The 25,168-nt window shown below is 39.0% G+C and overlaps 1 protein-coding gene across 1 annotated transcript in view; it reads left to right on the forward strand.

The window, feature by feature from the left end:
• Nucleotides 1–10,737: 10,737 nt before the first annotated feature.
• The window catches only part of ptprt (protein tyrosine phosphatase receptor type T), a gene marked incomplete at its 5' end in the record, with an annotated part of 383,008 nt that continues 368,577 nt past the window's right edge, over nt 10,738–25,168 (forward strand). Inside the window, one exon of the mRNA XM_079841650.1 lies at nt 10,738–10,813. Within this exon, the coding sequence (XP_079697776.1) occupies nt 10,738–10,813 (76 nt within the window). The remainder of the gene's footprint in view (nt 10,814–25,168) is intronic.

The raw sequence follows: 25,168 nt of genomic DNA on the forward strand, positions 1-25,168 counted from the left end.
GTGCGGGAAGAATTAAAATGAAGTTCTGGAGGAGTTTTGAAGGTTGTGGGGTCTATTTGCAATGGGAGTGATAATGAATATTACCTGAGGAGCTTCGGTAAACAACAGCCTTTGTATTATAAAAATATGAATCAATATTTTTTTAAAAACTCATTCAGGCAAAAAAAATAATCACAAAGATACAGGCATTACCCCCCCCCCCCCCCCCCATTGCATTATAGCCAATAAACTGTCAATGATGAAGTTTTATAGGTTGATAAACTCTGAATTTCAGTATGCATGGAGATGCATCTGTGTATTATCTGAACTAATGGCTGTTTCTTCACCTATAGGCACTCTTGGCCCTGTGGAATATTAGTTTAATTTGAATGTGTATAAGACAGTTGGCTGTGATGGAAATTATGGGATAGGATGATGAACTAAATACAAACAGGTGGGATCTAATTAATGAGTAATCAAGGAGACAAACTAGTGGCGGGAAACTGAGAACAAAGGAAAACTAAGGCCCTGTCCCAAATGGCACACTTCATGTGCACTTTCGGTCTTGTGGACTTACAATGGCTGCTGCGTCCGCGTGTCCGGTAAGTCCACGAGACTGCAGGGTGTCCCATTTGTCATTTTAGGTCTCAGAAGGGTGCTCGCGAGCGCCCCCTTCGCGGATCGATATGCGCCATTGATGCGCACTTCAGCCGAGCCCGCACTGGTGTGTACGCAGCAAACTTCTTCCCAGCAGTCAAAGCGGCATTACGTTGTGAAAGTGCGGACTCAGAGGAAGACCGTGAGGGTTTAGGGTGCCATTTGGGACAGGGCCAATGAAGGGGACAAGTCCCCCCCAATAATGGCCAGTGTTGGGGAAAGTTACTTTGAAAAGTAATGCATTACAATATTGTGTTACTCCCTTTAAAAGTAACTAATTGAGTTACTTAGTTACTTTTTAAGAAAAGTAATGCGTTACGTTACTTTTGCGTTACTTTTTCTCACCTGGGCTGGGCTTGTTTTTGTTTTTTATAGAAAAAAGTTATATTTTTGTGCAACGGTAAAGACCTCTTCATACCAAAATGGAAATAATAAGCCCCAGGCTGAGGTAAAAATGCAGATTCCCGCATGAACAGTAGAGGGCGCAGCTCTGCTGTGCTGCCATTCTGGATAATGGTAGAATAGGATGCAGGAGAAAAGTTTTACCAATAAAAACAAAAAATCGAGTAATTTTCATCATCAAAGGTCAGCAGCAAGACATTGGTAAATTAAATATAAAGGTAGATTATGCATAAAAATAGTTGTTTTATTTAACATTTAATTATTGGAGGTTTGCATAGTACTCTGATTTTGCATTTGACTGATTTTATTCATTTTGAGGAGTACTGAATCTTTATTGTGCTAGTGAGATAAATAAATGCTCACATTTAGTCTGGAACTACAATAACCCTCATGTTCACACACAACGCCTCTGCACTTATTTTTCTCAACATGGGGGCAGGAGAGCTGTCAGTCAAATTAATGTGAAAAAGTAACTCAGATATTTTGTTGTACATTTGAAAAGTAATGCGTTACTTTACTAGTTACTTGGAAAAAGTTATATTATTACGTAACTCAAGTTACTTGTAATGCGTTACCCCAACACTGAAAATGGCTGATTCATTCAGGGACAAAGCAAGCGACTGTCTTTATGGCCCTGTCCCAAATGGCACCCTAAACTCTCACGGTCTTTCTCTGAGTCCACACTTTCATGTCGTAATGCTTGACTGCCGGGAAGAAGTCCGCTGCGTAACCCACACCAGTGCGGGCTCGGCAGAAGTGCGCATCGAGGGAGCATATCGACCTCGCTCACGAGCACCCTAAAATGACAAATGGGACACGCTACGGTCTCGTGGACTTAAGGGACACCCACACGCAGCGGCCATTATAAGTCCACAAGACCAGAAGTGCTCATGAAGTGTGCCATTTGGGACAGGGCCTAACTAGATAAAAGGCAGACACAACAGGAACTGAATACAATAAAAAGGAAACTTGTGTGTAATTATTAAATACTTTTCTGGATTTTAATAGCAAGATGTTCATGTCTGGCTCTGGGACAAGAGTAAAATATCTCAAATGCATGTGATAAGAAGCAAAGTTTTATGTGTCCTTAAAATGTCAAATTAAATCAGTTTTTTTTTTTTTTTTTTTGTAATCATAAAAGTGCCCAAAAGAAACCCCCCAATATTGTGTAAAATATTACATTAGTCACTTTTATCTATAACTTTTATCATTTGCATTTGGGGGTTGTTGAAGATTCCAGGCGTATAAATGAATCAATAAGTTGAGAACTAATATTTATACATAATGCATGAATTTAACACCACACATCATTCTTGCCTTCTAGTTTGCTGGAGACATGTTGAATCCTTAATAGCCGGTCCATCTCTCTGGTGATTAGAAAGCTTTTTATACTCATAAAAATACAGTCTAGTTCCCGACCATACCAGCACTTTCCAATACCGCCCAAAGAAATATCGTTATAGTTCACACTTTTTTTAGGGCCGCCTCTTAAATCGTCCAACTCACCCGGCAGGCTTTTTTGAATTGGCCAATTGAATCTATTGATTAACCGAGATATGTTTGCTGCATATTGTGAAAAAGAAGAGAGGCTGGCACATTGCATGCATTTGATGGGGGACAATCGAGTTTATAACAGTTCTTTATGACCTTTCCAATGATTGGGATTAGCTGGGTAAATGCTTGAAACCTTTGGGCACGGAGTAGGCTACATATCTCACACACACACACACACACACACACACACCACACACACACACACACACACACACACAGTTTTTTGTGAAATGTGGGGACATTCCATAGGCGTAATGGTTTTTATACCGTACAAACCGTATTTTCTATCCACAGGAGACAGTTTACTTTCTGTGAAAAAAACCTCATTCTGTGTGATTTATAAGCATTTTGAAAAGTGAGAACATGGGTAACGTCCGCATATTTCACACTCTCATTGTAATACCTGTGTCATACCCATGTCATTATACACATTTGTGTCCTGATATTTCACAAAACATGCACACACAGACACACACATGTTGGGTTTTCATGTGTTATGGGGACTTTCACATAGGCGTAATGGTTTTTATACCGTACATACCGTATATTCTATCCCCCTACACTGCCCCTGCCCCTAAACCTACCCATCACAGGAGACATTCTGCATTTTTACATTTTCAAAAAACATCACTTAGTCTGATTTATAAGATGTTTTCCTCATGGGGACCTAAAAATGTCCCCTAAAGAACGAGGATTTCGGATAGTGCCATCTTTGTGGGGACATTTTGTCCCCATAACGTAGGGATTACCAGTCCACCCACACACACACACACACACACACACACACACACACACACAGTACTTCGCTCCCCATGCAGAGTACACAGTTTCTCAAACCCTTGAACCGTAAAGATATTTGTAGGGCTGTCACGATTCCTTGATTAAATTTGAGTGCTCGATTTAAAAAAAAAAAAAACCCAGATTGCAATTTACCCGTGTTGATTAACCGGCAAAATACCAGAAATGTCACATTTTACGGGTTAGACCATAAGGCTGCACAACTTGTTAAAATCACAATATAGCATAACATAGTGCTATCATTTATAAACCTACACTAACACAAGAGAATACATCAATACATTTAAACCCTCACTCTGAGTTTGCATGCATGTTTTGATATCCACATTGTCACAAAGGTATCCACTGAAGGCAAGTTGAAGGACCCAAGTGCAGTTTTATTTCCAACAATTAAACATAAATCTCAGCATAAATCAAAACAAGGACTTGGCATTAACTATGACTAAACTCACCGACAGCGGGTTACAACATTCAATACTTGACAAAGACACATGGCAAACATGAGGGCTTAAATACACACACAGACTAATGACAAGACAAGTGACACCTGTGAACAGTGATGAGACAATGAACCAATGACATGACAACACATGAGGGCATGGGAATCACGTGACAAGACCAGGAAGTGCACGACAAGACTGTGAACATGACAAACTCAAACATAACCATGAACATAATAAACTGAAAACAGAACCAAGAACAATGAACAATGAACATGAACCATCCCCAAAACACCATGTGACACACATGTTCTTGTTCAAGAAACTACAGAGGCTGAAACATTTATATCGCAACTCCATATTAAACCCTACGGATTAAGAATGGGATGTCATTAAAGTTCATGTGCATGTAAAGGCAGGCGTCTCAAAACTTTTGGCAATATAGTATATGTGAACAAGTAATTGTTAACTATTACTTTATTACAGTTATCAACCAACCAACTTTGCATGTGGATGATGAATATGGACAAACCCAGCAATTGGGTTGTTTTAACCCAGTGGTTGGGTTGTGTTAACCCAGCAATTGGGTTGTTTTAAGCAAATATTCAACCCACCCGCTGGGTTAAAACAACCCAATTGCTGGGTTTGTCCATATTCAACCCAACTTGGGTTGTTTTTAACCCAGCATTTTTTAGAGTGTAAACGGTTCACACTTTAATGTTCAAACCAAAACTATATGCACTTGATTCTGACCCCTAATGTAGTTGTGTGTGTGTTTTAAAACTTCCATAACATTTGGAGGAGGTTCTCCTTTGCGGACCCATTTGGCCAGCAGCGGCCCTGCACACACATTCATGCTGTAGCAAGGCTTCCAGGTGGCTGTGACTATTGGCAGATGTGTGGGGGGGACGGCTTCCCACCTCTCACAGCAACAGAATGATTTGCACCTACAGTATGGAGCTTTTCAATCCACTGCCCCCTCCCGTGTTTACTAACTCTGCCTGACACTAGTTCTGCTTTTGCCTTTAGGTTATACACACCGATCAGGCATAACATTATGACCACTGACAGGTGAAGTGAAAAACACTGATTATCTCTTCATCACGGCACCTGTTAGTGGGTGGGATATATTAGGCAGCAAGTGAACATTTTGTCCTCAAAGTTGATGTGTTAGAAACAGGAAAATGGGCAATCGTAAGGATTTGAGTGAGTTTGACAAGGGCCAAATTGTGATGGCTAGACGACTGGGTCAGAGCATCTCCAAAATGGGGTGTTCCTGGTCTGCAGTGGTCAGTATTACTTAAAGGATATGCTGCTAACATCTTGGTGCCAGATATCACAGCACACCTTCAGGGGTCTAGTGGAGTCCATACCTTGACGGGTCAGGGCTGTTCAGCAAAAGGGGGACCAACACAATATTAGTCATAATGTTATGCCTGATCGGTGTGTGTGTATATATATATATATATATATATATATATATATATATATATATATATATATATATATATATATATATATATATATATATATATATATATATATATATATATATATATATATATATATATATATATATATATATATATACATACAGTATTAGTATGGTGTTCCTAATAATCCTTTAGGTGAGTGTATATATATGTGTGCGTGTGTGTGTGTGTGTGTGTGTGTGTGTGTGTGTGTGTGTGTGTGTAAAGAGGGGGGGGTACAAAAGTCTGAGTCCACTAGAGAAAATGCTTATATTTTTCTATTCTCTAATTTAATACAGATTGTTTAGAATTTTTTCATTACAAGTTATAGTGTCAGCATAATAATTTAAATGTTAGAGGTTGGACTGAAAAATTAATATGAAGTTTCTATTTCTTAGTATTTAGTTTATCTCCCTTTTGCTTTACTGACAGCATCACTCAAGCTAACATGAACTCCATAAGTTTGTGTAAAACATGACGATTATGATTTGCCGCATGATTTGAGAACGATCCAAAAACATCTTGTGCTATTTTTGGTTACCGTAAATATTTATTAATTTTACATAATTTTTGTTTTAATTTTCAAATTATATTACATTCAAATTTAATACATTTATTTAGAAGGCTTTCAAATGATTAATCATGATATATAAATATTATATATATATATATATATATATATATATATATATATATATATATATATATATATATATATATATATATATATATATATATATATATATATATATATATATATATATATATATATATATATATATATATATATATATATATATATATATATATATATATATATATATATGAGGTAATATATATTTCTGTTGTGAAACAAACAACTCTATCAGCTATTAAAAATTATATATATAGTACAGTTATATATACAGTTCTTAACTCTATCTTCTTTTGTGTTCAGCAGAAGAAAGACATTCATACAGGTTTGGAACCACTTGAGGATTGCAATATTTTTTTCTTCTCTATTGTGACCCTATTGTGACATACAAGAAAGGGTGGGACTTGTCCATTAGGAATTTAATGAATGGTTGTGGTTTGCTATACACTCTAAAAAAAAAAAGGTTCTATATTGCACCAAAAATGGTTCTTGGCTCGTAATCATAGGGGAACCTTTTTTAGTGCTATATAGCACCAATTTTGGTGCTTCAGTGGTTCTTCAGCGGTTCTTCAGCGGTTCTTCAGAGGTTCTTCACCGGTTCTTTGACTAAGGTGCTATATAGCACCTCTGAAGAACCGCTGAAGAACCACTGAAGCACCAAAATTGGTGCTATATAGCACTAAAAAAGGTTCCCCTATGATTACGAGCCTTTTTTTTTAGAGTGTAGAGTGCCGAAGTAATGACGTCACTTTGTAGGCCAACCCGGAAGTTAGCGGCGCATGGGTTCCCTCGATCAAAAAGCCATTCATTTTCCCCATAGACTTTTGGAAAATCGCAAAAAATAAGATCTGTGTTCAACAAAGAGTTATGACCCTTACACGTTTTGTCTACCAAGATAATCTTTACAAGTTAATCCAAAATGTATACATTTGAAGCCCAAATAAAGCCGTCAGATATAAAATGCTAACGGTAGGCTATAAACGGACTACAGCACACCATGGTCGCGGATCAACGTCATCATCAAGCTTCCTCAAACTTTATTTAAAAGCACGCTCACTCATTATGATCTGCGCTGTGTATGAACACTTATCCACTTTTTCATGAGAAATATTGCCCACATAGAGACAGAGCGACACGCGTCATAATCTGAAGACCACGCCCACCGGGGGGGAAAACAATCGAACGCTCTCCATTGACTTTGTATTGCGTGAAGCGGCATCCTTCATTTCGGTCATTATCGTCATTTCGGTCTAATAACAAAAAACAGAACAATGTCTAAAAGCGGATATGTGACAAAGTGTACAGCAAACAAGCTAAGCAAAACCCACAACCAAAAACCCAGACGTTTTTATAAGCTATTGACCCAAAAAACAAGCTTTTAAGGACAAAAAAGTGGATACAGGCCATTGAGACACGTTATATTACACTGAGAACTACACCCACTGGAGGGGAACGTAATCAGTGACAGGAAATATCATATATAAAACTGACATTTGGATATTTGACTTAACAGTGACAACGTATTTACTGCACACATAGGCATACTGAGACATACTGAGTGTCAGGATCCCAAAATTTACTCATTCTTTCTGCTGAAGCGTCACGTTTTACTGCCTTTATCCACTTTTGTCTCCTTAAACTCTCGTTTTTTTGGGTCGACAGCTTATAAAAACTTATTTCTGTGTTTTTTAGCTTGTTTGCTGTACACTTTTTACATATCAGCTTTTAGACATTGTTCTGTTTTTTTTATAAGTCCAGAATGACAAGGATGGCGCTTCACGCAATGCAAAGTCAATGGAGAGCGTTGGATTGTTTTCCCCCCCGGTGTGGGCGTGGCCTAAATACGCTCTGTCTCTATTGGTAGATCTCATATGAGTGACAGGTTGCCCCGCCCTCATGCCTGTAAACACATCATCAAAGAGAGGAGATGTTGCTGCAAGTGGGAGCGGAAGTTATTTTGATGAAAGATTATGAGGCATGTTTAGAAAAAAATAATGACGTCCATAGATAAATCATTTGTAATAAACACTGCAATATTGCATAAATAAGAATTGTCAATTTTGATTTCATGATGACTTTAACTACAGAACAGTTGATTCTGTGGTTAAGGCCGAATGCCTTAAATCAGGTGTCAATCATAAATGTAACTGGTGCTTATATTTGATATGAACCGTTATTACAGTGTGCACAATATTAGAGTTTATCATTGTATGGCATAAGCGTGAAACAGCCCTTCTAAGTTTTTTTTTTGAGAACAATATCACGCTAAATATCACACTGTGTCTGGGAGAAAAACTGCACACCGCTGACTCCTGTCCAATATTGATCTGAAGTCATTCAATTTAGCATGGAAATATGTTTACGCTGTCTTAGTTATAAGATCATAAGATAGAAGGACGTACATTCGAGATCTGCTCTCTCATTTTGGACAGAAATTTCACCATAATATCTGTTTTCTAAATGCATGTTATTGGTCTTATTGTGAATGATTCATGCATGCATGTGTTTTAGTTTAAAAAAGTCTTTTGACCAAATATCATATTCGGCATCATAATGCCAGACTTTTCTAATAATTTGGTCTGCTTAATCCCGCCCCTTTCTCACAGTTGAGTGCAAGCTTGCATTCAGTGCTGCCACCATCCAATCAACAACTGAGGGCCTGAAACAAGACCCCGTCCTATATTTTTTTATGTTCGATAATTTACTCTGATGTACGTCACAACATGGAAGAAAACATCTGTTGCTACTCCTGTTTTATCGCCACTTTAATAAGCACTATTAATGAGACATACGTAATGTGCACCAAGCTGCATTGTTGATAGCTGTTCTGTTTTAATCCAGAAATTAATTACAAAAATGCCTTTACGCTACTGAGCCCTATAGGATGAGATGAACATAGAAGATTGAGAGTGGAGTGAAGGTTCATGGACTAGTGTGGGTTGGTATGAAGGATGAAAGGGCACCTTTCTGTGTTAATGAGGCATTGATTTCCACATCACTAAATAATGAATTCATAAATTAGGCCTAACCATAAAACACTGTAACTGAAATCTGCCCACTCAGGGAGTTTCTGTCTTATAAATGAACCATGGAGTTGACCATGAGCATTTCTCAACTAGATCTTGTGTTCTCTTGCTTGCTCACACATGCACAAAACATATCTCAAAAAAATGCATATGGGGATTGTGTGCACAAGGTTGTGTTGGATATGCTGTAGGCTATACAGTGTATAGTGGAAACAAAAAGCCATTTGTAGCCATTTCTAGCTGCATATAGCCTTACAATAAAGTGAGGTGGTGAGGTTTTCACCCCCCAGCTCTTAATGCGTCGTGTTTCCTTCTGGAGCATCAGTGAATGTTTAAACTTTTTTTAATAGTTGTGTCCCTCGATTGTCCTCAGTGTGAAAATAATGATCTCCAAATCATACAGTCACTGCTGGAAAGGGTTCAAATATGCAAAAGATGCTGGAAAACTGAAGGATTTTTGGGATCTGGGGGATTTTTCTGAAGAACGTTGGTCAGTTTAACTGCTCAGGACAAACAAGAAACTCAAGAACAAGCATCACAAAACACAAAAACAGCCGTGGATCATCCAGGGAACGACACAGTATTAAGAATCAAGGGTATAAATCTTTTTTTTTCTATAAATTCAGCCATTTTTGGGGGTCTTGTGGACTATATGTAAACATATTTTATGTAAAACATCTAATTCAGGACAGTACTAAATAAAAAATATCATCTATTTTGTATTCACATTTTCACAGATTCTGCAAACTTTCAAGCACAACTGTATGTAAGGTGAATTCAGGCTTTTTCCAAGTCATCTCAATGGCAAAAAGTGTCCCAATCACCCTGAATTCACCCTATTTAAGTGCATGCATGTATGTAAATATATAAAGCTTAGCCACCAAATATTCATTTTGAGCAATAGGCCTATATCGATAATTAAAACTTATTTTTGTGAGACATTTAGCATGATAAGTGTGCTTCTGATGCTACTTGGTTTGATATTATATGCAATCCCACATTATTCATACCACCTGGTGGAATGACCTGCCTATCTCAATTCGTGCTGCCGAGTCTGTAGCCATTTTCAAAAAACACCTAAAGACACATCTCTTCCAGCAGCACCTGACCAATCAAGAATAGCACTTATCATTCTATTCATTTTTTGTCTGTCTAATTTATTTAAAAAACAAACAAAAAAACAACTGTCCTGTGTATTCTGAGCTAGATTAACTGAGACTTGCTACAGCACTTGCATACTGTTGCCCTTGACTGTTCTAGTTGCTTCTTTTGCTCTCATTTGTAAGTCGCTTTGGATAAGAGCGTCTGCTAAATGACTAAATGTAAATGTAAATGTCATACAGTGTCCAAATACTTCTCGGGGCCACTGTTGTAGATATAATAACACCATGGAAAACAAAGAAACTAGAGAGTCCTAGAACCTCCCTCACTCATTGCTCAGAGGGTGTAGAATTACTTTTAGGTACCGCGCAAGTGCGCACCGTAGCGTCTTCAGCGCGCGCTGTGGTATGTAAGCCGTCACCTCAGCAGTATTTCGTGTCAGAACGGGCTGGCAGGCAGGTCTAAGGACCTGGGGGATATTGGAACCCTCTCCTCGTTCATTCGCACCCACTCTCCTCCCCGTACACCCTGTCGTAGCCGTACAGAAACCCAACAATCAGACAGCTGTCGACTGCCGGCTTGAGTCGCGCGCGCGCTACATCACCAATGCCGGGGAACCGTCAGCTCTCTCGCGCACGGACGGACAGCGAGTATGTGAAGTAGTGACCGCCAGAATGGACCAAAGGAACTACTTCGCCGTTCTGCTGCTTGTTTTACACGTTCAACTCACATTTGGAGAGTTCTTTCCAGGTAAGTTTGCTTTCCTTTCTCTCTCTTTTGGCCACTTTGCGGAGGTTACGCGAGGTTTGAACGCCGTAACCCAAGACGGGATGAAACTTTAATAATTGCATCTTGTTTATTTATTGACGTGTTTTCTGAGGGGAGATGTAACTTAATGTTATAACGTCAATGTTAGAAGAATATGAATCCTACCAGCTTTGCTTTATTTATCGTTTGTCACTTTTTATAGTCAAATCATAGCCTATTTTCCTCACTAACAGTTTCTCTGATTTTGTCTGTAAAATATAATTTTTTGGTTCAAGCTGGCTGTAAATTTGTATATGCTAGAAAAGTTTAGGGTCACTTATGCGTAGGCTACTTGGTATGCTCATAATTATAGCTATTAGTCATTTGTGTTTGGGATAATTTAATATAAACTTTCTCATTGATCAGTGATGGGTTTAAGGGGATTGTTGAGCTCGGCGATGAGATCCTAAAACAGTCTCGTATAGAGTGAGGGAATCGGCCACCGCGTCCGTTCCGTCCTGAAATGGCTGCAGTTCATCTTTCCGCCGGCGGGTGGCGCTCTGGGCACATCCAAACCCTGAACCACAGCCGCACTGGTTGAATCATGGGTCTTGGAGAAATTGTCCTAGAACTGGAAAGATTTCTGTCTCTTTTGTTTTGAATATAATTTTTTTGTTGTGAAAACCATCTTTTCTTTGTCGTCAATAACCCGCAGCGTTCAAAGAAAATACTGCTAAATTATAACAATAACAATGCATTTAATTGATGGGGAGGATTTATGAAAAAAACTAAGCAAGTTTTCAGATGTGCTTAGATGAAATTATACTGTACGGCAAGATAGAGAACTGTCTTTTAATTTTACCTGGAAGATTAAAAAAGTATTTTTTTTAAATGTTGAAATAAGCCAATAACTTCTAGTTTAACGTCCTGAATCACTGTAAAACACTCAAAAATAGAAAACTTAAGTTTAATTGCTGCCTTAAATGAAAGAAGTGATTCCAAAATTGCAACCTGTGGTGATAATAAGTTCCTTTCTCTTGTTCAACCACCATTATGGGTGTAGAAAATTGAGGTGAAACTGTGAGGGCTTGTCACAATAATTTCTACCTTTTTATTTTAATTTAGACGGATGGAAACAGAGATGTTGATATAACGCAGCATCTTTGACAAATGATTAAAAACATGCAATAAAAATCATTTTAATCAATAGACAGATTGTTAAGTTCAGCATAAAGGTTAAGCAATGCTGATAATTATATAATTATTATTTGTGTTTTTCCTGTTTTATTATTTGCTTTTGGCTTGAGGTCTGTGTGCTAAAGACTAACACTCGGACAATAAAGTTAATCAACAGACAACCACAATGGACAAATATTAAAACAGTAATTCTCTTTCAAGGCTAATGAAACCAAGACAATTTCTTGAGGGAGGTTCTAGGACTCTCTAGTTTCTTTGTTTTCTGTGGTGTTATATCTACAACAGTGGCCCCAGAAGTATTTAGACACTGTATGAATAATGTGGGATTAAATGATATCAAACCTTATCATGCTAAACGTCTCACAAAAGATAATATCTGTAAGCTTTGATTGTTTCACACTTCTCATGTGCGGTTGACCTGTTGAGCAAAGCTACACGACATGCTTCCGTCACATCTCTCATGGCTAAACATGTTCATTTAATAAGCCTCAGACCAGTGTTTTTACATTTCAATGCTTTTTAGTGTCACGTCTGTAGCCTGGCTCTTGTTGCGAGGATAATTTGTGTTCCATTCTATCTTTGCTTGTAATTTTGGCAGGGCCAACAAGACTTTCTCTGTGCTTCAGTGAACAGCTTGACAAGTATAGGCCTATCTTTATTCACCAGTCTGAGGAAATGAAAGCAAGGCTATCAACATAAAAAGACTATTACAAAAAAAGTACATCTTTTTTTGGACTTGATTCTATTGTAGCATGTAAATACAATGGGATGTGAGTATGGTTGTCATTCAGTACCATTATATATATATATATATATTATATATATATATATATTAAAGTACCATGGTATTACTGTCTGATTCCATTACTGTACCATGGGACCCTCTGGGCATACAGGACTAAACGCTTCCATTACATTTATTCCGCATATTGATGGATGTCTCTTGTATTTTATTGATGTTTACTTTATTTAAAAGCTGTTTTAGTGCACAACTGGTGCAGTGGATCTAACTGTCTTATGCCTATGGGCAAAGCGGCCATAATTGATTTAAAAGCAGCAGCTATCCCACTGAAAGATTTGCATTTGGCATTTAATTGAACATCTTCAGCTGGCAGCAGAGAGCCAAAGAGGGAAGACCTGACATGTCTAACTCTCAGGGTTCCTTGTCATCTTCCTTTCGTCAGATGTCACACTTTCAGCGGTCTTCTCTGTAAAAGTTGTCTGTCTTTGTGTGACAAGAATAGAGGTCAAGCAATTGATTGGTTTTTGGTTATAGGCAAAAATCCATATGATTTTCCAAGTTGCGTCCAAAAAAATGGTGCTATATGGCACTAAAAGTGTTTCTTGGCTCGTAATCATAGGGGAACCTCTTTTGGTGCTATATAGCACCATATCTTAACAGGTTCTGTATATGGTTATGGTGCTATATAGCACCTCAGTCATCCCAAAGAACCGCTGAAGCACCACTGGAGCACCAAGATTTGGTGATTTTTAAGGATTTTTAAGATTTTTAAAGTGGTTCCCCTATGATTATGAGCCAATGAACGACTTTTAGTGCTATATAGCAAAAACATTTTTTAGAGTGTGGAGTGGCTGAGAAGGGTCCGCTGTCATTATACAGTACGAGAGCGGCCTCTAGAGGCCAAATCACTGACGCCTCATGGAGTTTGTTTTGACACATGAGAATGTGTGCTGCACAGAGCGGGACACTTTAGATCCAGATTTAAAACAGACAATCAAACGGTATGGTAACACTTTATTTTGATGGTCCCTTTTGAACAATATGTTGACTACAAGTAAATTTGCAACTACATGTCAACTAACTCTCATTAGATTATCAGTAGACTGTCTGCTTAATGTCTGCTAACTCTTTATTGTGATGGTCCTCCAACAGACATTCTACTGACTATAAGTAACTTTGCAAGTACATGTCAACTTATTCTAACCCTAACCCTACCAGTCTACTAATACTCTACTAACACTCTACTGAGAATTAGTAGACATGTATGTGCAATGTTATTTATAGTCAACAGAATGTGTTAAAGGGACCATCAAAATAAAGTGAAACCAACGGGGTTTATGTATACAGTACAATACCAACACTAACTCACTATATTTATATTACATTTTAAAAGTGCATCTCTTAACTAATTAATGCATTATGAACTAACATGAATGTTCAAGGTATAATTATTATGTTAATATTTATATTTTTAAAAGTATAGGACATTTTCATGGTTCAGTACTGTTTTTTATTTTTGTATTAAAGTTCAGCACTATTTTATGTGTCCATTTATCGGTTGATTAATCGGGTATCGGCCATGGGTCAACCTATTTATCGTTATCGGTAAAGTCCACTATCGGTCCAACTGAAAAATAAAAATAAAAAATAAATATATATATATATATATATATATATATATATATATATATATATATATATATATATATATATATATATATATATATATATATATATATATATAATATATATATTTTTTTAAATATATAATATTTTTTTCCTCAGGCTCTAAAAAATAATAAATCATGAAATAAATAAAATAAAAAATGATAAAAATAAATACAATTTAAAAATGAAAACATTTTTACATAGATAAAAGAGAGCAAACCAGCTGCAGAGACACGCACTGAACTGAACTAAAGCTATTGACCTCTCAAAGAGCTGCCACTTTAATATACAGTATTTCCAGTGTTTCTATTGTAGACACTTGGTCTTTGAAACATGAATGGCTTTCTCAGAAGTATTTTTTTTAATGTACTATATATTCGTTATGTATTAAAACATATTTATCCTGATATGTATATTTCATTATTTATATTTATCCTAATTTGAAAGATTTTAACCAGAAGCCTTTAGATCAGGGAACGTTGATCTCGGAGAGCCACTGCCCTGCAGAGTTTAGCTCTAATCAAACACACCTGAACGAGCTAATCAAGGTCTTTAGGATTACTAAAGTTACAGGTGAGTGTTTTTTTAGGGTTGGAGCTAAACTCAGCATGTGGCTCTCCAGGATCAACGTTCCCCACCCCTGCTTTAGATCAAAAGGTTTTTAAGATCATGAGAAATGTAGCTCAGTTAAGTGAGTATTTTGGTACCATGTCATTAACTTGTGTCAGAGTGTCATTGTATTAGTACTTTTGGAGCTCTTTTTGTCAATGATAACACAAATAGAGCTTTCTTTCAATAACCTGTGTAATTTCCCGGTCGTCTCAGGGCCTGTGATAACGAGAGCTCTCTTTTTGGTCCTATGATGTATCTTAAGTTTATTCATCGGCCCACCCATGTAAATTTAGCCCCAGGCCCTGTCTGTTTTAGCAGCAGCATGATAATTTATTGCAAGGCCAGTTTAGTTTATCTAACTCAGACGCATCATTTTTATTTTTATTTGCCTGGCTGAATGTTTTATTTCGGCGAGGTTTCGAGGAGACGCCTGTTATTAATAAGAATGATTAATTAAAACTAACGAGAGATCATATACCCCGAGGGAGCTGTGGATTTGTCTCCCGCTCTGTCTCCTGCTCTCTGTCAGATACTCATTTGCGTCTCAGTGAAGTCTCTTATCATCTGTGCTGTGCACTGCCTAATAGCTAATCCAGAAACTGCCAGACTACCGGATAATCCAGTTCACTCAGTGTGCATATGTTTCTCTGGGCTTCTAGATTGATTTAAACAAATCCTTGAGCCTGAGGCATTTAGGAGTTCATATACAGTATATGGCTACTGTTGCTTCTTTTCTCTTTCTGTTCATCTTTCCCTTTGCTATGTCTCTCTGAAGGACAGACTGTTTCTAGAGAGTTTTTATTGGAGTTGAGGGATTCATTAATTGCATTAACATAGTATTTTAATGCATTTAACCCTCATAGTTCTGAATAGATTGTATGGGTATGAATGGATGTTTTATATTTCACAATATCTCTAAAACGAGTGGATCATGAAAAGTGGTTATATATGATTGCTGAATGTTAGAATGAATTGCAATGGTAAAAAATGCCCCACACTTGTTTTTCTCATTAAGTTGGCTTGGAAGAGCCAACTTACTGATATTGTACTTAAACTTATTATTAGGGGTTCAAGCATGAAATGCTGAAACCCTATTGTAATTGTAAGGATTCGTAAAACGCATCGTGCAGGCCAAACCGTAAGGCCTAGAGACATGAAACCTGGCCAGATGGTAGGCCTAAGTTTGGGGACAACCTATCAGAGTATGACCCCGAATGGCCCATAGGTGGCGCTACAGCAACCAAAAGTTCAAAATTGCTCATAACTCTTAGACTGTTTGTCCCAGGATCAAGTGTCTTATATCCTAGGAATCCTTGGCTCAGGGCGGACAAAATGGCTATCTCCGATTTTGATGTAAGCAGGGAAAATTTTCTGCTATGTCGAATTTTGTCCAAAACCTACTTTTGCGAACTAGTCCCTGGTTTTTCGCCCGATCGGAACCAAACCAGTCTAGGACAATTCTCTGGACTCTCTAGATCAATAAATATCGAAAAAAAGTTGAACTTTTGCATTTGCGTGGCTGTAACAGGGTCATTTAGAAAAGGGGCGTGGCAAAATACACTAAAAAGCCTATAAATCCCAAATGAAAACTCAGAACTTCACCAAAATTGATAAGCATATGTGTCAGAACATGATGAGGAAGCTTGCAGAGTTTCATGGAGATCGGAGAATAGGTGGCGCTATAACTGGCAAAAAGCCTTCATTCTTATTAGGGGTTCAAGCATGAAATGCTGAAACCCTATTGTAATTGTAAGGATTCGTAAAACGCATCGTGCAGGCCAAACCGTAAGGCCTAGAGACATGAAACCTGGCCAGATGGTAGGCCTCAGTTTGGGGACAACCTATCAGAGTATGACCCCGAATGGCCCATAGGTGGCGCTACAGCAACCAAAAGTTCAAAATTGCTCATAACTCTTAGACTGTTTGTCCCAGGATCAAGTGTCTTATATCCTAGGAATCCTTGGCTCAGGGCGGACAAAATGGCTATCTCCGATTTTGATGTAAGCAGGGAAAATTTTCTGCTATGTCGAATTTTGTCCAAAACCTACTTTTGCGAACTAGTCCCTGGTTTTTCGCCCGATCGGAACCAAACCAGTCTAGGACAATTCTCTGGACTCTCTAGATCAATAAATATCGAAAAAAAGTTGAACTTTTGCATTTGCGTGGCTGTAACAGGGTCATTTAGAAAAGGGGCGTGGCAAAATACACTAAAAAGCCTATAAATCCCAAATGAAAACTCAGAACTTCACCAAAATTGATAAGCATATGTGTCAGAACATGATGAGGAAGCTTGCAGAGTTTCATGGAGATCGGAGAATAGGTGGCGCTATAACTGGCAAAAAGCCTTCATTCTTATTAGGGGTTCAAGCATGAAATGCTGAAACCCTATTGTAATTGTAAGGATTCGTAAAACGCATCGTGCAGGCCAAACCGTAAGGCCTAGAGACATGAAACCTGGCCAGATGGTAGGCCTCAGTTTGGGGACAACCTATCAGAGTATGACCCCGAATGGCCCATAGGTGGCGCTACAGCAACCAAAAGTTCAAAATTGCTCATAACTCTTAGACTGTTTGTCCCAGGATCAAGTGTCTTATATCCTAGGAATCCTTGGCTCAGGGCGGACAAAATGGCTATCTCCGATTTTGATGTAAGCAGGGAAAATTTTCTGCTATGTCGAATTTTGTCCAAAACCTACTTTTGCGAACTAGTCCCTGGTTTTTCGCCCGATCGGAACCAAACCAGTCTAGGACAATTCTCTGGACTCTCTAGATCAATAAATATCGAAAAAAAGTTGAACTTTTGCATTTGCGTGGCTGTAACAGGGTCATTTAGAAAAGGGGCGTGGCAAAATACACTAAAAAGCCTATAAATCCCAAATGAAAACTCAGAACTTCACCAAAATTGATAAGCATATGTGTCAGAACATGATGAGGAAGCTTGCAGAGTTTCATGGAGATCGGAGAATAGGTGGCGCTATAACTGGCAAAAAGCCTTCATTCTTATTAGGGGTTCAAGCATGAAATGCTGAAACCCTATTGTAATTGTAAGGATTCGTAAAACGCATCGTGCAGGCCAAACCGTAAGGCCTAGAGACATGAAACCTGGCCAGATGGTAGGCCTAAGTTTGGGGACAACCTATCAGAGTATGACCCCGAATGGCCCATAGGTGGCGCTACAGCAACCAAAAGTTCAAAATTGCTCATAACTCTTAGACTGTTTGTCCCAGGATCAAGTGTCTTATATCCTAGGAATCCTTGGCTCAGGGCGGACAAAATGGCTATCTCCGATTTTGATGTAAGCAGGGAAAATTTTCTGCTATGTCGAATTTTGTCCAAAACCTACTTTTGCGAACTAGTCCCTGGTTTTTCGCCCGATCGGAACCAAACCAGTCTAGGACAATTCTCTGGACTCTCTAGATCAATAAATATCGAAAAAAAGTTGAACTTTTGCATTTGCGTGGCTGTAACAGGGTCATTTAGAAAAGGGGCGTGGCAAAATACACTAAAAAGCCTATAAATCCCAAATGAAAACTCAGAACTTCACCAAAATTGATAAGCATATGTGTCAGAACATGATGAGGAAGCTTGCAGAGTTTCATGGAGATCGGAGAATAGGTGGCGCTATAACTGGCAAAAAGCCTTCATTCTTATTAGGGGTTCAAGCATGAAATGCTGAAACCCTATTGTAATTGTAAGGATTCGTAAAACGCATCGTGCAGGCCAAACCGTAAGGCCTAGAGACATGAAACCTGGCCAGATGGTAGGCCTCAGTTTGGGGACAACCTATCAGAGTATGACCCCGAATGGCCCATAGGTGGCGCTACAGCAACCAAAAGTTCAAAATTGCTCATAACTCTTAGACTGTTTGTCCCAGGATCAAGTGTCTTATATCCTAGGAATCCTTGGCTCAGGGCGGACAAAATGGCTATCTCCGATTTTGATGTAAGCAGGGAAAATTTTCTGCTATGTCGAATTTTGTCCAAAACCTACTTTTGCGAACTAGTCCCTGGTTTTTCGCCCGATCGGAACCAAACCAGTCTAGGACAATTCTCTGGACTCTCTAGATCAATAAATATCGAAAAAAAGTTGAACTTTTGCATTTGCGTGGCTGTAACAGGGTCATTTAGAAAAGGGGCGTGGCAAAATACACTAAAAAGCCTATAAATCCCAAATGAAAACTCAGAACTTCACCAAAATTGATAAGCATATGTGTCAGAACATGATGAGGAAGCTTGCAGAGTTTCATGGAGATCGGAGAATAGGTGGCGCTATAACTGGCAAAAAGCCTTCATTCTTATTAGGGGTTCAAGCATGAAATGCTGAAACCCTATTGTAATTGTAAGGATTCGTAAAACGCATCGTGCAGGCCAAACCGTAAGGCCTAGAGACATGAAACCTGGCCAGATGGTAGGCCTAAGTTTGGGGACAACCTATCAGAGTATGACCCCGAATGGCCCATAGGTGGCGCTACAGCAACCAAAAGTTCAAAATTGCTCATAACTCTTAGACTGTTTGTCCCAGGATCAAGTGTCTTATATCCTAGGAATCCTTGGCTCAGGGCGGACAAAATGGCTATCTCCGATTTTGATGTAAGCAGGGAAAATTTTCTGCTATGTCGAATTTTGTCCAAAACCTACTTTTGCGAACTAGTCCCTGGTTTTTCGCCCGATCGGAACCAAACCAGTCTAGGACAATTCTCTGGACTCTCTAGATCAATAAATATCGAAAAAAAGTTGAACTTTTGCATTTGCGTGGCTGTAACAGGGTCATTTAGAAAAGGGGCGTGGCAAAATACACTAAAAAGCCTATAAATCCCAAATGAAAACTCAGAACTTCACCAAAATTGATAAGCATATGTGTCAGAACATGATGAGGAAGCTTGCAGAGTTTCATGGAGATCGGAGAATAGGTGGCGCTATAACTGGCAAAAAGCCTTCATTCTTATTAGGGGTTCAAGCATGAAATGCTGAAACCCTATTGTAATTGTAAGGATTCGTAAAACGCATCGTGCAGGCCAAACCGTAAGGCCTAGAGACATGAAACCTGGCCAGATGGTAGGCCTCAGTTTGGGGACAACCTATCAGAGTATGACCCCGAATGGCCCATAGGTGGCGCTACAGCAACCAAAAGTTCAAAATTGCTCATAACTCTTAGACTGTTTGTCCCAGGATCAAGTGTCTTATATCCTAGGAATCCTTGGCTCAGGGCGGACAAAATGGCTATCTCCGATTTGCTCGTCCTTCAGGCGCCAATTTCGAGTAAATTGCATTTATTTGAAAAACCTATTTTTGCTGTCTTCTCCTAGATTTTTGGCCCGATTGGAACCAAACCACAGCAAGACTATTCTCTGGGGTCTGTCAATCAATAATCATCCAAAAAATTTAAAATTTCAATTAACGGTCGATAAGGGGAACCAAAATCTTTGATGGCACTAGGGCCATTTTTACTAAAATGGTTATAAATTGTGAACGGAAAGAGATTTTTTTGCTACACTTGGGATACATGTTCATGAGCTCATTTTGTGGTCACGTGAAAAAAATCGCAACAATTGGCCACTAGGTGGCACTTTAAAACGGTTATAACTTGTGAACGGAAAGAGATATTTTCGCAAAACTTGGGACACATGTTCATGAGCTCATTTTGTGGTCACGTGAAAAAAATCATGACAATTGGCCACTTGGTGGCGCTATAAAATGGTTATAAATTGTGAACGGAAAGAGATATTTTCGCTAAACTTGGGACACATGTTTATAAACTCAATCTGAGTGACATGAAAAATATTGTGACAAATAGCCACTTGGTGACGCTATAACTGCAAAAAATCATGAAAATAGATACAAGCGCACCCAACTGTTAGTCTACTGAAAATTGGCATGCAGTGTCTTTGTCCAGGGTGCCATGATAGTCTATGAGAACATCGGTGTATCTAAAAAAACTGAGAATACGTCAATGGCACAATGCCTTGAAGGAGCCTTAGAAGTTTCAAGCCCGTGTTTTTTTCACAGGAGTGTTCTCCTAAGAATCCTTGCCGAGTCCAACAATACCAAACATGCCAGGTTTCGCTTTATGGTTTTTGTAAGTGTCATTTAGAGCTTTAAAAAATGTTGGTTATCTTCAAAGCCGTTAGTCTGTTCGAGACAACAACAAAAAAACAAAGTAAATTTGAAAACATAGGTAAATAGCTAAACAATAACGCCAAAATGTTAAAATTATGATAGGAACTGACAAAAAAATTTATTAAATCCAATCAATTTCACCCATGGATCATTTTGATGCTCTCACATGTTTGAAACGAACAATGATGGGACTGGCGAATCCCCGTCCATACTGTCAATGACCGTTCGCAAAGACCCGCCCACTTTAGTTACTGTTGCTATGTCTGACAAGCGACGCCACTCTCACACCACACCAAGTTCTCACGCAGTGAAAAATAAATAGCGGATCAGAGAAAAGACTGCGCGCTGACAGACAAGTACTTTTGATATGAAACAAAGTCTCACCTATCAAATGTAGTCATTTTTTAGAGACATTTAAACAATAAATACCATTTTGTGACTCTTTAATGTGTCTGATAGATCGCTGTAGACTCGAGACTCAGTTAAAGCTGCTTGTGAACCGATCATCTCTTCCTTCTAGTTAATTTATATCATTAAAATAAACATGAATGAACATAAAACAAATGTTGTTTTAAAGTGCTAAGACGTCAGTACACTTTGTTTTTCAAATTTAAATCCTCCTATGTTAATCTACTAACTTTCCTGACTGCTTTGTTGGACAAAATGGCGGATTATGATTAGTCAGATCGCCTGTCAATCAAACTCCCTGCGAAGTGTCAATTGAGAATAGGCTTGTTTGAGATGAGCAAAATCTGTGCAGAACCGATCACCGGTGATCAGCGCGAGATGCATGCTGGTTACAAATCTGTCCGAGTGCGGTCCGCCTTGCTCTGATGTCATGCTGATGCATGTCAAAAATATCTTGCGAGCGCAAGGCGCACGTGTCAGATTCTGCAGTTGCGCGCAGTTGCTCTCCACCGACTGCGCTGATCAAAAGCATGATGGGAAACGACTTGCTGACGACAGCTTAATGCTCATTGGTTTAAACAACTGTGATGTATTGTTCTCTTTTAAAATGTTTGATTTTAAAACTCTAATATCATGTTTTATGTGTAAATGTTGTTTGTGAATATTCCCAAACTATCTGACAGTGCGATCTCTTTGGGTAATGCAATTTATTTAAAAAAAAAAAAAAAAAAAAAAAAACATGTATGTATTAAAGAAAGAAATATTGATAAACATGTATTTGGAATGGAATTAAATAACAAGTACTTTGGGTGTCTTGTTCATTTTATTTATTTTCATATAAAAGCAACATAACTTGAATTACATCCAGTTTATTAGCAAAACTGTGCACGAGCATGAATCGCGTGAATCCCGCGATATCCATCTTTGATTTCGCAGGTGTCAGATCCACTGTGAGTAGAGAGAACTGTCCGGCTTGCCTGCGCTTTTTTCACTCCTCCCCTCACTGCAGCCGCCTACTCTCGCATACATTTCAGGCGAGGCAAGGCGCATCTCAAACAAGCCTATTGCCTGTGCGCACAATCCTGATCTAATCAACACATAGGAAAGCCCGGAAAATCCCACTATAATGTAAGAGAGCATCTTTTTTTATGTATTTGGACCTAGGCCTAACAATGTTTTATAGTGCGCTGTCCCCATTGTTTTTTTGTTGTTTTTTTTGTTTTGTTTTTGGTGAGCGTAGGCTACTCCTGATTTTGTTAGTCATCTAATGTCTTATATGCTGTGTATGATCATATCCTGCCCTATTCATGGTAGCCTACTCGCGGACATTGCGTCATCAATTGCGTCATCAAGGGGCCCGCCTTGATAATCCTACTTAAGGGTCCGGTGTTGGCTCGTTCGTTACGCCACTGAATATAATTGTCTAAACTCCTTATTAAAATTACATATTTACAACAAATCTGACACATATATACAGTATGGGCACACTTTGAGTACTACTAATAAAAGTGGTGGAGATCAGGCAAGACTATAAGAAGACTCAGGCAAAAGGTGCTATAACTGTAAAAACGCTTTAAAACCATATATTTCCTATGGTAAACTGCCTGTATAGGCTGTAAATCGACTTTTTCATCTATGATGGCAGTTGTTAAATGCTTGCTAAATAAAACTTAATGTCTTTTGATGCTTGTGTGTTTAAAGGCCTTAAAGGCCTTAACTGCTTGAACCCCGATAAATGCTGCTTGCAGCTTTAATTAAGTTGGCTTGGAAGAGCCAACTTACTGAAATCCTAATAAACTTATTATTATTATTATTTTTCTGACCGCTAACTTTACAACTCTAACTCCTCCTAGAGCTTTAACTCCACATACTCCAAACTCGGCTCAGACCTTCAAACTAGTCTAACTCGGTATGCTATATCTTTTCTAACTGATCCGACTCACGGTTTTCCTAAAAATGACGATTAAAACTCGGAAAAACTCCCATAGACTTAACATTGACGGAATGTTCAGATTTTCAAACTGTCCAACTGTCAAAAATTCAAATCTAAACACTGAAGCCCAGACTCACTCCAACTGACATTCTGTGAAATACATCTGAGCCATAGAGACTCATTAAACTCATCTGGGGTAAACTGGGGCAAATCATACTAGATCGGGGTAAACTGGGGCAAATCATACTAGAGCGGGGTAAACTGGGGCAAATCATACTAGAGCGGGGTAAACTGGGGCAAATCATACTAGATCGGGGTAAACTGGGGCAAATCATACTAGATCGGGGTAAACTGGGGTAAATCATACTAGATCGGGGTAAACTGGGGCAAATCATACTAGATCGGGGTAAACTGGGGCAAATCATACTAGAGCGGGGTAAACTGGGGCAAATCATACTAGATCGGGGTAAACTGGGGTAAATCATACTAGATCGGGGTAAACTGGGGTAAATCATACTAGATCGGGGTAAACTGGGGCAAATCATACTAGATCGGGGTAAACTGGGGCAAATCATACTAGATCGGGGTAAACTGGGGCAAATCATACTAGATCGGGGTAAACTGGGGCAAATCATACTAGATCGGGGTAAACTGGGGCAAATCATACTAGAGCTGGGTAAACTGGGGCAAATCATACTAGATCGGGGTAAACTGGGGCAAATCATACTAGATCGGGGTAAACTGGGGCAAATCATACTAGAGCGGGGTAAACTGGGGCAAATCATACTAGATCGGGGTAAACTGGGGCAAATCATACTAGATCGGGGTAAACTGGGGCAAATCATACTAGATCGGGGTAAACTGGGGCAAATCATACTAGATCGGGGTAAACTGGGGCAAATCATACTAGATCGGGGTAAACTGGGGCAAATCATACTAGAGCGGGGTAAACTGGGGCAAATCATACTAGATCGGGGTAAACTGGGGCAAATCATACTAGAGCGGGGTAAACTGGGGCAAATCATACTAGAGCGGGGTAAACTGGGGCAAATCATACTAGATCGGGGTAAACTGGGGCAAATCATACTAGATCGGGGTAAACTGGGGCAAATCATACTAGATCGGGGTAAACTGGGGCAAATCATACTAGATCGGGGTAAACTGGGGCAAATCATACTAGAGCGGGGTAAACTGGGGCAAATCATACTAGATCGGGGTAAACTGGGGCAAATCATACTAGATCGGGGTAAACTGGGGCAAATCATACTAGATCGGGGTAAACTGGGGCAAATCATACTAGATCGGGGTAAACTGGGGCAAATCATACTAGATCGGGGTAAACTGGGGCAAATCATACTAGAGCTGGGTAAACTGGGGCAAATCATACTAGATCGGGGTAAACTGGGGCAAATCATACTAGAGCTGGGTAAACTGGGGCAAATCATACTAGATCGGGGTAAACTGGGGCAAATCATACTAGATCGGGGTAAACTGGGGCAAATCATACTAGAGCTGGGTAAACTGGGGCAAATCATACTAGATCGGGGTAAACTGGGGCAAATCATACTAGATCGGGGTAAACTGGGGCAAATCATACTAGAGCTGGGTAAACTGGGGCAAATCATACTAGATCGGGGTAAACTGGGGCAAATCATACTAGATCGGGGTAAACTGGGGTAAATA

The sequence above is a fragment of the Gobio gobio genome (assembly GCF_949357685.1).
Source record: "Gobio gobio genome assembly, chromosome: 17".
Lineage (NCBI taxonomy): Eukaryota > Metazoa > Chordata > Actinopteri > Cypriniformes > Gobionidae > Gobio > Gobio gobio.